The following is a 14327-nucleotide window of genomic DNA, read 5'->3' as shown; positions in this document are numbered from 1 at the left end:
TAGGCAATAGCTGAGCTATCTGTGCAGCCCCTGCTGACTTCAGAGCATGACTGGCATTCAGGGAATAAGCATCCATCTTGTGCCTATTGCTCTGTGTAGGAACATGCAATTTTTGGAGAGGAGATACTAATAACATCTGAATGACTAATGCTGTTGAAGGGAGGCCTTGGAAAAGTTCAAGGCTTAATCAGGTTTTTGGGACTCAACAAACAGTGCACACAAGGAGCAGCATTGTGCTGTGAGAGTAAAGGATGAGCATCTGCAAAAGGCTTGAGCTCTTCATGTTTTACAGCCATGGTCAAGCTGGAGATGGCACTTCCCATGTAGCAGTTCACAGTCGGTCTGTCTGCTCAGGGTTACTGTTTTCCTCTTGCTGTGGGCAGCATGGCAAGGCCCATCACAGGTTTGGGAGCTGGAATGTGTCTGTGCTCAGCTCCCAGCGATGAGTGACCCCACCTAGAGCTGACAATGGGAAACGATGGCTTGGCCTGGTTCTCTGCTCACAGGGGATGGGTGTGCTGAGGAGCAGGTTTTTGTTTCACCTTCTAAGCTAAAATAGATTTGACAAAACAAATTTATTGAGAGGCCGCATGAGCAAACCATTTATTATAGTCGGAGCCTGTTTTGAACAAAGGTGCTGGCTCTGCTGGTGCTGCCTGCCTTGAGGAAGTGCTGAGAAAGAAGGACAGAGAACCCTTTTGTAGGCTGCAAATGGTTTCAAAGGTTTTAGGTTGGAAATTGGCGGTGGGTTATTGGCAATAACCAAGGCAAGGGCGGCAGAGGGGCAGTTAATTAGGGAACAGCAGCCACATTTGGGTGCAGCTATGGACATGCTGATCCTTAAGCCGAAGTCAAGCTATTAACTTCAAAGTTACATGTGATCAGCATCTGGGGAAAAGGGGATGAGCATGCACATGCCCTTTGCTTTTCCTGGTTGTGGTTAACTTCGTAAGCATAAAAGTGCAGGGCAAGCTTTGAAGGGCATTAAAGAAAACCTTGGAAGGGAATCAGTACCATGCAAACAACTAGCTCTGGTCCCAAGGGTCTGGCTGCCAGTTCCCAAAATAAGCTCTGAAAATGAGTGTGAGAGCTTTCCTCTCCCTCCTCCTGTTACCAGAAGAGCAAGCTCAAGGGGAAAGAGCAGGATTAGAAAGATTTGCTCGCTCATGACAGCAGCAGTCTGCCTGCTATGTTTACTGGTATGGCAGAAGGCAAGGCTGTTGCTTTAGTATGTTGGTTAGGAAAAGGAGGTGAAGGGAGTGCTGTGGTGTGGCCGGATGCTTCTGTTCTTGGGCTCAGGGAAGGGTAGATCTGGTCCAAAATAGCTTGATGTCGTTTTCCCGTGGAGGAAACCAAGCTGGTCTGTGTTGCACTGCGATGTCATTAAAACTCCAGTAAGGAAAAATGCCTCCCTCTTTATTCTTTTATAACTTCTGTGTGAGCCAGGGTCATCCCAGTACTATTTGTGCTGTGGCAGTGATGAACTGTGTGAGGCAGGCTGTGCAGAGGCCTGCTCTGAGGGCAGGCAAGCTGGTGTGTTAGTTACTACTCCTTGGGACATGCTTTTGGCGATGAAGGCTGATCTTGCCTATCAAGGCTAAGTTGACATTGTATCTCTCCTGTCTGCTCATAAGGATTTATTCTAACACATTCTTGGCACAGCATAACAGAGCTACCAATATTTCTATTAATTTTATTAATCTTGCTTTTGTAACAGGAGCCAGCAATCTGCTCTCTAGAGCCCCTTCCATCCCCTTTCTCTGTGGATCTAAAACTAAAAATTACCCAGGAGTTTCAAAAGAAGTTTGCTGGTGGCAAGTTCAATCTCCTTCCCTTTTCCAAAGGCTCTTCTTGAGAAGCTGAAAATGCTTCAGGTGAGTTGTTTTCTGCTGTGCTGCTTCTCTGGTCTGAGTGCCAATCAGGCACAGCATCTTCAAAGCTGTTCAAGGTGCTGTTTCTGGCCATGCTGCTCCTGGGGTGACTGTTCCTTCTCTTGCTAGGGGCAGGGGAGATGGTATTCCTTGTTTCCTAGTTTTGTGACCTTTTAGGATCAGGCGTGCAATTGAACATCAGTCTTCCCAGCCCAAAAGCACACAAAAGGGCCAGCAATTCTTGCTCTGCTGACCACAGTGCTCGTGGTACTGCAGTGAGGGGGCACATCAGGCTTGCCTGTGAAATCCAGCCTTTACTGGGGATTCAGGACTTGACAGTCACACCAGTGCCTTGGGGCTGGGTTTTGGCACACATCAGCCTCAGCATGGGATGTGTATAAGCTCAGCAAGGAAGAGGAGGACTTGGTGTTAAAAGTGCACGGCGTGAAGCCTGGAAGTTTTTGATGTGACGAAGACAAGGGCTGCCCTGTGCAGCCCACAGGGAGAATGGCTCACTGCTGTCATTTCAGCATGAGGCTGACCCTGCAATCCAGCCAGAGGGAAAAGCTGATTTTCTTGTTTTCCGCTGTATGGGGAACCTGAGTTGTTTATTTGCTAAAAAAATCTGCTCCAGGGTTCACCGTGTCAGCCTGCAGAGAGCTTTGCTGGTGTTGCCATTGCATTTTTTTTTAATGTAAATGAAGACAAAATGCTGACACGAGGCCTGCTGACTTTGGGAAGGCTGGAAAATCCAGCTTTTCCTGGGGCTCTGTCTCATGCCAGGGTTTACTGTGCTCTGGCAGGGCTTGCTTGCCTTTGGTCATGTACCTTCCTAAGGTACCACTTGTCCTTTGCCCCTGAGCTGCCATTCCTTTCCCTCTGCCATTCTTGTCTCTGTGTGTTTTCTTAGAAGACAAGCGTTCTCCATGCATGACATCTTGCCCCCCCTCAGGCCAAGTAGCTTTCTTTGCCAAGTTTCCTTTGGATAGCACAGATCATGCGATCTATCCAAACTCCTAATTGATCTCTTAGGAATTGTTTTTCATCTGAATTCCTGGAATGTTTCCATACACTGAAGAGTTTCCTCCAGAGAGCAGGGAAATTAATACTGTGTCACTACCTCCCGAGGAGTGGTGGCCATGGGAAGGCTGGTTGTTTGGCTTATGCCTGTTGGGAGATGTGGGTTCTGCAGTGTTTGCTCATGGTCGTGGCAGTTTTGGTTAATAAGGCAGCTGTTTGGAGAGCAGCAGGAAGGTGAGTGGTAGCTCCACATCAGCAGCTTCCCCATCAGAGGGAGAAGGAGGGCAGCCCAGACAGATAAGCTGGGAGAGCATGACCCTGTTTCTGTGTGCAAAGGAGACCTGTGCTCATTTATGGAGAAAAAGAGCAAATGACTGATCAACCCCCGCCTTCTGAGAGGCTGGGTGAGCAGGAGTGGTGTTGGCAGGTGGTCAGGCTGCAGCATTTGTGCGATACCGGTGGTCTCTGGTGGTGTGGTGGCACCTGCACAACCCTTCAGCTCCATCTCCCTTTTCCTGTGATGAAATTCTGCCTGAAGCTGGGCAGGGACAGTGGCAGGGGAGAGGTGCAAGTCCCTGCTTGCTCCCAGCAGCAGCTCTGCAGTGGGTTGCAGCCCCTCTTCTCCCTCCTCTGATGCTTAACCAGCAGCAAATGGAGGTGAAGCACTGTGGGTTATGTACTGAGCAGATCTGAATTAAAATTCTTCACCACTCACTGGAGCTGCAGCCTCTGCCTGCTCTCAGTGCCTCAGCCTGGCCTGGGTGCTGGGCTGTGTGGTGCCAGAAGTCTGACAGAGGCATAGTTCCCTGCTGCACTGTGACTGTGACACCTCTTCTCTTATGTCCCAGTGGTGATACAGGCTGTCTGTCCTTGCCAGGGTGACTGGAAAGGACTCCTAAGGAGCTCTCCCCCTCACCCTGACACTGCTCTGGCTCCTGCTTTACAATTCTTTGGCTGATCCCCACCTTGTAGCTACCCCCAGGACCAGCCTTGGATAACACCAGACTCGGCACAGGCTGAGGGAAGAGAAAAAGGCAAAAGCTTCAGGGTTCCTGCAGACTTGCAGGATCAGAGTTAGAAGCACAGGCTAAAAAACAGGAAGCAGGAAGGCCACCTGTGGCTGTGACAGCTCACCAGCCATCAGGTGGTGACACTGGGAGAAGTGCATTTCCAAAAGAGCTGCTTTGTGCTGGTGCAGCTTCCAGCCTTGTGAAGGACTGTCCCCCCCCTCCTGTGCTCAATCCCTGTCCCAGCATCATGGTATGCACCCTCCAGTGACCCTCAAAACTCTGATGAGCTTAACAAACCACCAAAATATCAGAAGAAAGTGCAGTGGATTTGCCAGAATTAAAGCAAATGTTGTTACTAATAATGTTCCTTGCTAGCATGGTGTGCCTGCTGGCTTGGTGAAAAGCCCCAGCTCTGCTGTCTGTGTTGACGGGCATCAAAGCCCTTGGCCAGAGCTGCTGTCCTGGTGAGCTGGGGTGTGATCAGACACAGAGCCTGCACAGGGCCGCAGAAGGAAAGTATCATTCTCTTGATTTAGTGACTTGAGGCATAAAGAAGATGAAATGAGTTGATGAAGGCTGCAGGTTGGGTCTGGTGCTGCTAATGACTCTGGCCAGAAGGCTGGCACAAGAGCATCCTGTCCTGTCTATCCCCTGCTGCAGCAGTTGTCACATGTTTTGGAGTGTGAGTGGCTGGGGAGCCCTTACAAACAAGTAACTTGTCCTGAAATGTGCATGGAGAGGAGAGCAGGAGAGGACCTTGTGGCTGCTCTTTGGGCCAGCCCCACTCTCTGGGCAGGGGGACGTTTCTGCAGTGTGAGGCAGTGACAGCACCAACCCTAGCTCTGGATGGACCAGGAACTCTTATAGCATCTGGGCACTGCCTGGGAGCCGAGAGCATCAAAGCCACCCCCGAGCCTGATCCGCAGTCACAGCTGGGGACAAAAATGTAGGATTTAATCAGCAGTTGCTCCTGGCCATGATGCAGATGCTTCCTGTTGGAATTGGGTTTAGTTCAGGATCAACATCACGTTTTAAAAGGCTTCTAAAAGCATGGGAACCAGGTGTTGAAGCAGGCTGAGTTTGCTTGTTACTGTGTATCCTCCACCAGCTCCACACTGTCGTTTAATCTGGAGTGTGGGAAGCACTTTGGAATGGTCACCAATTACACCTTCAGACACGCTCTCTTCAGAAAACATAACTTTATTATTAGTTGCAATATACATAGTTTTCCTTTAAGAATCCTAAACTTGTATATGGTTTTTCCACTGAAAATACCTGTGGATGTATATATGTTTTTATATATATGTGTATATATATATATATATATATTGTATTTCATTGAACTGGAACACAACAGAACAAGAGAGACAACCTCAGGAAAAACTTGTAAAAGGAAATGTGATCCCAGTGGGTTTGTGCTGGCAGTGTGCTAAGGTGAGTGGTATAAAAAGGACAGGCTAAATAGAAAATATGATGGGTTAGGCAGTGGGAAATGGCCTCTCAGTGCTACAGGTGGTAGTTACATATATAGTTGATATTTACAGTAGTTACACTTTGCTATTGCTCAGTCACAAGTGCCACCTGTTCTCCAAGGCAGACCAGGCTCTCGTGCAGCTCTGCACAGCAACATTCGTAAGGCTGGCTGTGCTCTCTGCAAGTGGTACCTGCCAGTTGGAAATAGAGTGTAATTACATTTTCCTCAGCAGCTGCTCTGCTCATTGCTAATCTGGTCAGCCAAGGAAGAATTCCTCCGGGGCTTGGTGAAACCTAACTGGGTCAGTACAAAGGAGCTTACAGGCAGGAAAAGGGATCAGCAACAGCGGAGAGAGCTCAAATGTGCAGATCAGTGTCTCACCTGGCCCAGGCTGATTTATTCCTGGCTCCTTCCCTCTGCACTCATTTCCCAACCTGCCAAAGAGCTGTGGCTCCTCTCTGCTCAGCAGCCAGCCCAGGGGTCTGTGGGGTCAGCACGGGCAGTGCCAGCTTCTTTTGGATAGGTTTCCTCTGTGTTAATTGACTCAGAAAGTAACTCTTCAGAAAACTGGCTGAGGGTGGCAATACCTGCTGCTGTGCCATGGCTTTGGAGTCATTTGGCTTTTTTGTTGTTCTTGCTGTTCTTTGTAGGTTTTGTTTGGTAATGTTTTTTTCACACACAGCCTCCCCAGGGCAAGTGCCACTGCTGAGCTTAGCTATAGACAGAAGGACCACTCTTCCCCAGATAATGCAATTTGTTTCCCTTTATTTCTGTTCAGCTGTAGATGTTTCTTGGGTGAAAGGACACATTTTAGCAAAGGCACTGACAAGGGACTTTCCTCTGCCAGGTTGAAGGGAGCGGATGGGCTCTGACCTTTCTGCTGAAGGGTCACTTCCCTCTCCCCTCCTGCAAAGTGCTTGTCACTTTGGAAGGGATGTAAAGAATGTGGGTATTGATTTAGTCCTCCTGACTTCCTCAAGAAAAGTGCTTTCAAAAATCCTATCCTTAAGTCGTCATCTTGCTACTACCCCCGCAACGTCTGTCACCTCTGGATCACACCCACTTGTTTCCCCTTCCAGCTGAAGAAGCAGGTGAGATTTATCACTGCTGTAGTGTTTCTCTTCTTGCTGCCTTTCTGTAGCAGCATCTGGCCAGGAGGGAGCTTGCTCAGGCAACAGAAGTTGCCTCAAGACAGGCTGCTGGAACATGGAAAGCAGGTGACCTTCTCATTGTGTCTTCCCAGAGTAAGTGTCACCAGAGGTTTAGCAGGGGCTGCTGAGAACAGCTGATTGCACTGGAATAAATATTTCAATAAAAAGCTGGCGTTGCTGGGAGAACTACAGCTCATTCCTCTCTTTAGAGGCAAGAAAATAAAAATGCCAAAGTGCCTGGATCAACCTGTATAAAAGAGCTTCCCCGACTTGGGCCCCTCAGGGCAACTACAAGGACACAATCTGCGTCCACGCATCTCTCATCCATCCATGCTGCTGGGATGGAACGGGACTGAGCCCTGATTCTGACTGTTATTGCACAGAGGTCCCTTTCCTGAACCTTGCTAGAACTGCTTCCAAAGGGAGAAGAGGTGGGTGACCCCCCTGACTGTCGAGGGATCCAGCCCTGGGGACGGCAGCTCAATACACAGCAGTGCTTCTTGCTGCTGCCAGGGAAGGCAGTGAGGGCTGGTTTATCATTGGGGGAGATGCCCCACTCTCTCATAGTGCAACATTTGCATTCTCTTCTTGCAAAACCAGAGGGAGAGGTGCAGCTTAAATCCCTTCATTTTGGATAGTGCCAAGAAGTATATTCATGCTGGGGCCCATCACACTGAACAAATCGACCTGCACAGCTACTCTGTCATCACTATGCAGCTTTTACTCTGTCAGTACAATGTCTCTGCTCTAATCTGGGGTCTAAACTCTTTCCTCTCACCCTGCTGCTAGCAGAGAATCAGGTAGCTCTAGAATTTGGCTTACCTGCACTACAGGCTCCTCCACAGTAGCTTGTGCGGCAGGGTCTGTGGATGCCGTGGTACAACAAGGCAGAGGTTGGATGGATGACCACACTCCACACTCTGCCTTCAGTCCCCACATATCCTAAAGGGCTGAGCTCAGCCCCTCAGTGATCTATCCCAGTGCTGACTAGGAGGAGACTGGGATGGGCTTGGGCAGGATCTCTGCTCGTGCTGTGGGCCTCATGCTAAACCAGTGGACCATGAGGACACCCACTGCTACTCCCCACCCACCAGATGCTCTGCACTTCTCTCTAGCATTATTTTCAGGACATTTTCCAATTGATGGAGAAAAACAACAGATTATGACTGTAAAGTTATGGTGAGAGGACCGGATCCTGGTAGGACAACATTGTTCCTTGCCAAGAGAAGGAATGATTAACTCCTTCCTTACTCTCTTCCCATTTCTTTCCCAGCTTCCAGCCACCTCTATATATATCATATATTATATTACTATGTTCTCTTATAATTTTGTTTTTTCAGTTTCAGTAGCAGAAGCAATTAATTGCAAAAGAAAAATAACAAAAGGAGAGAAGAAAATAAAAAAAAGGAAGGAAAAAAACCTGTCCCTAGGAATATTTACACAATAGTTCATCTTGCAGAGGAGATGGGGTTTGATGTGGGGAAAAGCACGGGAATTGAATGTGCTAAGTGGGTTTGATTCCACATTCCTGCTCTTCCCTCTGGGATCCTTCTTAGATGATGAAAATCAAAACACTGTTCAACACACTTTCCCCAAGTGCACACTCACAGAGGATGTGCAGGGAGGTGGAGGAGGCATCTCTATGCTCTCCCCTGGCCTGGTCTGCCTAAAAAGGTAGTATCCAAAGGGGTCTGATCTTGAAAATCAGCCTTTCACCTTCAGGGAGCTGCCAACTCCATCTTCAGCCTCTCCTCATCACCCAGCACCTTTGTTAGTGCTCTCCCCTCAAGGACCAGGGTTTTTAAGGTACTGGATGGTGGGGACAAGGGACGCACCTGGCATCAAAACCATGAAGTGGAAGATACCGATTTCTTTTACATACCAATAATTATTGCAGTATAAACACACCCCAGTCACCACAGCAAAAGCAGAGACGGGGAAGCCGTGGAGAAAGTTTGGTGGGTAAGGGGCATCCCACAGCTATCAGTTCTTCTCCAGATTAGGGCAAGTGGCCATTTGCATCAGCAAATAATGCCCTACCCTGAGCCTCTCCCCCCACCCTCCCTTACGCTGTGTGTGATAAAATATTCTGAGAATCCCTCCATCTTAGCTCTTTTCCCAAGAGATTTCTTGTAAGAAAAACATCTATTCTGAGAAAACCCCAGTAAGAGCTGCAAATGCAATTGCTCTTAAGTATGGCTGGTTTCCCCAGCTGCTGAGACCTTCTGGCCAATCCATGTCAGTATTTCTGTGAAGACAGAGGTAGAGACCTCAGGCAGCTCTTTGTGGAGGGCATGATAGGCTTCCTCATACACCTGCAACCAGGGAGAAGTAGAGATTAGCACAGAAAAAATAAATCTGCATGAACAAAACAACCTTCAGTCCCCTCTCATCAACACCCAGGTCCAACGCATCCTGCCCACAACTTGTCAGTTTTTTTCCAAGATGTTATGAAATCAAGGAGATGCCACTGGTGGTGCAGGCCCTCAACAAGCAGGAAGGTGTTCACATTGCTGCCTGACATCTGTGGGTACCAGAAAACCCTGCTGCCCTTGAGGAACATGATCCATGTTCCAGCCCCATACGTTTCTTGCTTCTTATCCCACTAAGGAGGAGGAAATACTTATCATGCCCTTGGAGTGTAAAGGCCAGTGAGGGATGTTCCCATCATGCCTTGTGCAATTTTACTCCCTTTAGTGCTCAGACTATCCAGTTATTCTTCTGATGACAAAAGCTTTCCCTTGGTCTCCCAGTCTCTCTTTCAGGTTTATTCATGTGCTAACAATTGGTTAATCAGCTCTGGTTCTCTTGAAATGAGCAGATGTGAAGTGGCTTTTGTTGTCCAGCGTTTTGGAAAGACCTTCCTGCACTTTTACATGAGCCTTACACAAGGTAAGGCTTGTGCTTGCACAGTTGGCATTGTTCAGAAGAGCTTTTAGGGTCAACACTTTACTTGCTTTTGAGCCTTGCTCAACTTCTACACCAAGTTGCTTCATGTCCAAGACACCCTCTAGGCACACAGCCAGCACTGGGGCAGGCCTGGAGATCACCCACCATCCCTGGCCCCCAGCCTGGCTGTAGCTGGTGAAAGGCCACCACACTGAGCCCAGGGAGGTCTGAGCTTGGGCTACCTCAAGGTGAAAGGGGCTGTGACCTCCCCAGCCTCACTAATCCATCTCCTTGCCTCCAGCTCTCTGGAGGTCAGCAGGCTCCCTGCCCCTCAGAGTCACTCATGCTCAGGCCAACACTGACAGCATAATCTCCTAACAACCAATAAAGCAAGATGACCTTGAGTGTTTTGTCCTGGCTCTGCACTGTGTCCATCAGCAAATAGGAGCCCCTGATGTCGCAGAGCTTGTCAGAAGAGCCATGTAGCACCAGGATGGGCAAAGTCAGCTTGGGCAGAGCTCGCTCAATTCTGGCAATGGCATTCATCAGTTGGATGACGAAGGAGACCTTCATGCCACCATGGTAGACCAAGGGATCAGATGTGTAAGACTCCATCTGGCAGGGAGAAAGAGGTAATTTAACAATATTTCATGCATATGAGAAAAAGCAGATCGGTCTGGCAGTGAAGAGTCTTCCCTTGGCTTGCATAGTCATTCCATACTCTCTCAGGACATCCAGCCATCATAGTCAAGGTCAAGGTCCTGTGGCTTACCAGCACTGCTCACACAACCTGACATGCTCTTTGCTGCATATTTCTCTCTTGCACCACAAGAAAATATTCAAGCCAGAGCTCTCTGAAAGGAGCTTCTGCAGAGAAACAACCAGTGTTGGACAAAGACCATTCCAACAGGGGCACCTGCCCGCATTTTTCTCTTCTGCTGTGCCCTTCTGTCATTTCAATGTGATACTAATTCTACAGAGAGTTCTTCAGACTGTGTTATTTGAAAGCTGATGTTCTCCAGGCCATTATCATCTCTGCTGAGGGCCCAAATGTTCTCTTTCCCTGTCTGGGGGTGGTGACCATGACCTATACCTACAGACAACTGACAGAGATGATTGCAAAGCCAAGGGGTCATCTCTGGCTGCAAAGTGTGACAGACAAGGCACCAAATGATGGTATTAGATCATAGGCAAAAAAAAGTAGTCAACAACTTGCTCAGCCAGATTGTGAGGGGATAAAAATGCTCAAGAGCTGGTGTAGAAAGTTGCTAGGAAGGAGTAGTTACTGCAGCAGGCAAATCTACAGTAAATATTTGTATACTGTATGTGGAGACGGCCCACACAGACACCACTATCGCAATATTTGCCAGAATGCTTTGATTATGGGCTGGTCTCTGGCACAGCCTCCAGTTTCTCCCAACCCTGGCAGATGTTTATAGAAATGATGGTTATTTATAGGTTAGCTGAAAACAGTCTCCTGCTCTCCTCACAGGCAGTGGAGTCTGTTCAAATTCTACCTTGAAGGCATTAACTTGAGGTCCTTTTGCTTCCGCCTGTGCCTGCCCTGAGGGGACCACAGATAGGAGGTGACCCAACAGGCCACCCAAGGACATGTAGCCATCTGTAGGTGTAGGCACAGGAGGCACTGTAAGACAGTATGGACAGAAAGGTTTTGGGGTGGATTCTGTCTTCAATTTGCCATGAGATGAGATTCTCAGGGTGGCAAACAGTACATGGTGGGGCTTTCCCATCTGGATGCATTCACTTCCCAGAGGGTTTGAAGCCAGCTTCCCCTGTTGTCATCTCAAATGTGCTGGAGTACAAAGCACTGGGAAAGGAGGTGGCAGTGAGACACCCTGGTGCTCACAAGTCTTTCCCCATCACTTTCTTACTTCCAGTCCCCATCATCTCCCACTGCTTGACTCCATGGTTCCTATCCCTATGTGCAGCAAGAGAAAGATGTAGGGGGAAATTTGGGACTATCAGTGGCTGACACCATTCAGACCCAGCCCTCAGTAACAAGGGTGGTCCAGGGAGAGACAGCTGCACAGTCACTCCACTTTGTACTGGAGTTGGACTGAAAAAATCCAAGTTGTCATAGAACTCACTTAGGGATCCTTGGAAGTGGTGGATTTGATTAAGGCCATTGTTGTATTTTGGTCTCTGTGCAAGATTATAGCTGTTTTGAAGTGAGGGGTAGTTTTTGGCAGGGAGACAAAGATAATAATCACAATTCATCATATTAGGATATTACACATGGTATCTCCCTTTCAAAGAAGTATGTGCATACTGAGAATCTGGAAAACTGCTTGTAAGAGGCAACTGCAAAATCCAGACTGTGGTTAAGACATTGAGACATTGTAAACATCCCCTTCTCCTGCTGATGGCCCTGGGAAGTAGAGACTGAACAGCTCACAGTCCAGTGCATGGACCATCCCAGTGCCCAAACAGCTTGTTGGTGCAGAAACCTCCATCTGCATATTTCATCCCCTACACTGTTCAGCTGTACCTTCCCTGCTCTCCAAACTTCTTCAAACAGGGCAAGAAGCTGCCTGTGTTTAGAAGAAATTGCTCCCTTGTGAATGTGCTCATGGAAAACATTCAGCTTTGACTTTCAGAATACCAAGTGCCTCATGGGGTGCAGCTCACTCTCCTGTTGGCAGCTGGGTCTACCCTGACATGCTCAGCCAAACATGGTGACTTTTCATTAGCTTTTTGAGCAAAACCACTGTGTTGCATTGGCTACTTAGCAATTGGCTTCAGCCTAATCTGGACCTATGTCACAGTGTTGTGCTGAAGAAACACAGTTTTGAGATGGGTGGGTTTTATTATTTTTTAGTTTGGTAGGTATGTGTGGGGGTTTTTTTGGGGGGGGGTTGTTGTTTTTTGGTTTGGGTTTTTTTTTTGGTTGGTTTTTTTTTGTTTTTAATTGAATGCAATAAATAAGAGATTTTGCAGGGGGATTCAGGAGGGATAAGTGGATAGATTGACAGAAGGTTCCTTCCCAGGGAGTAAAACAGTGTTGATGAATTCATGTGAGCTGGCCCCCTCACCAACCCCATAAATGCCGGAAGAATGATCTAAAGGGTTTCTTTCTTTCTCTTGTTGTCTGAAAGAATGGGGATTTTTTAGCTACTGAGGACCCAAAAAATATTTTTGTGTAGATGATGGCAGGAGGAAAAAAAAAAAAGACCAAACCCAGTCCCAGTCCAAAATGATCAGGACTGCAGGGGCAGTATCGTGGTCCTAGTCAATGAACAGGAATCCTTGTCAGAGTTAATGCTCAGTGCATGGGGTGAGTGCCAAGCAGCAGCTCTCTGGGGAAGGAGGACAGACAGGGAATAGGCTTTATATTTTGCAGGCTACAATCTGCAAACCCTGCAAGCCCAAAACTGCTGTTGCTGCACCAAGCTCTGAGACAGGGGGCAAGAACAGAAGGTGATCCCAGCAGAGCCAGTGACTCCTTCCAGACACTGTCAGGCAAAGGCTCTCCAGGGTCTCTCAAAAGAGCTCTTTTTATCTTTATATAATTCTAAGACAGAAGCAACCATTAGGCTGCTGCATTGCATCGACCCATTTAGAGGTCTGCATCTCCTCTTGCAACCTCATCCTATGTGGACTTGGCAGGAACAAGGCTCAAGTCAGGGGGACCATTCCACTAAGTCAACAGCAGCCAACAAAGACTAGTGGGGTAAAGAGGTTCCTGCCACTGTGATGTCATTCCTTCTTGGAATAACAGGACTGGTTTTTAAGGTTGCTTCTTGCTCTCCTTTTTCTCTCTTGTGTTTGATACAGGAAACATCAAACAAATGTCTCTATATCATTCTGTGTTTTAGTCCCCACACCCTGAAGACAGCTTTCTGGGAACACAAACTCATTAGGAAATTCTTGGATGTTGTCCCAAAAATATTTCTAGTGAATAGAAAGCTGGTTTGGCAGGAGAGCATGTGTAGCATATAAATAATGGATGTTTTCAGCACATTGTATGCTTTAAATCTGAGTGTCTTGAATCCAAAAGGAGGGTGGAGTGTGCTTAGAGGCAGCCAGAGGACCAAACCGCTGTCTTATCTTCAGTAAGTGCCTGGAGCCTCAAATCCTGCTGCTTGAAGGGGGTCAGGAAAGTGCTTTACATCACTACCCACAGCTGCTACGTCAGCTGTGTGCTCACGTATAGACAAGAAGGCAGCACAAGGTGTCTCATTTGGAAGATGTCTCCATTATAGGCAGGCTCTAATGAAGCAGACCTACACCTTTATCCAGTGCAAAAGGCTCTCTCTTGCTCCATGAAAAAGGCAGAGGAAAAACCATGCTCCAAGGAAGCTTTAGAGACTTGAAGCATCACAGAGCAGACAAAGCAGCAGCAAATAGGTGGTAAGAAAGACAACACAATAGCATTTATTATAAAGTATGTCCAGTGGTTGCTGTGGTGATTCCCAACATCACCACAACACGGAAGTGCTCAGTCAATACTGTGCTCCAATTTCAGGAGCTCTCTGACACTTTCCTAAATGTTATTATTATTATTCAGGATATCCCTACATCGTCACTTTTCTCCTACAAAGCTATTGAGTGCAACAGTAGCAACTTCCAGCAGAGGATCCAGCTCCTGGAGGTGTATTTAATACATCCTTAAATGTTTGAAATTTAAAACATCCTTTAAATGCAGCTGCAGCAGAGTTCAGGTGTCACACAACAGATCAGTGCAGAAGCAGGTAAAGAGCCACATGTCGCAGACACACTCACTCTTCAGGTAGGGAATAAAGCTCTCCAATTCCTCTCCTCCTCCAGGGCACTGATTGCTTGTATCCTCGAAATACAAATGTAGATGTGAAAACTTTCCTCTGTGTCATTTTAGTGAATCGATTGTCTAATTTAAACCTTTTCTCTGAATTATATGCAACAAGTTATGGCA

The 14327-nt window shown here is 47.6% G+C and overlaps 1 protein-coding gene across 2 annotated transcripts in view; it reads right to left on the bottom strand.

Moving 5' to 3' along the window:
* Positions 1-5085: 5085 nt before the first annotated feature.
* MGLL (monoglyceride lipase) overlaps positions 5086-14327 on the bottom strand; it is a 60860-nt gene continuing 51618 nt past the window's right edge. For both annotated transcript variants that reach the window (XM_066195740.1, XM_066195741.1), the window contains exons 7-8: positions 9815-10030; positions 5086-8841 (exon numbers count right to left, since the gene is read on the bottom strand). In XM_066195740.1, the coding sequence (XP_066051837.1) occupies positions 8716-8841; positions 9815-10030 (342 nt within the window). In that variant the 3' untranslated portion in view covers positions 5086-8715. The remainder of the gene's footprint in view (positions 8842-9814; positions 10031-14327) is intronic.

Source organism: Chamaea fasciata, unplaced genomic scaffold (assembly GCF_029207755.1).
Source record: "Chamaea fasciata isolate MVZ Bird 193981 ecotype frontalis unplaced genomic scaffold, bChaFas1.0.hap1 SCAF_13, whole genome shotgun sequence".
NCBI lineage: Eukaryota > Metazoa > Chordata > Aves > Passeriformes > Sylviidae > Chamaea > Chamaea fasciata.
Note: the sequence above shows the minus strand (reverse complement) of the source record. Positions and strands in the feature narration are given on the sequence as shown.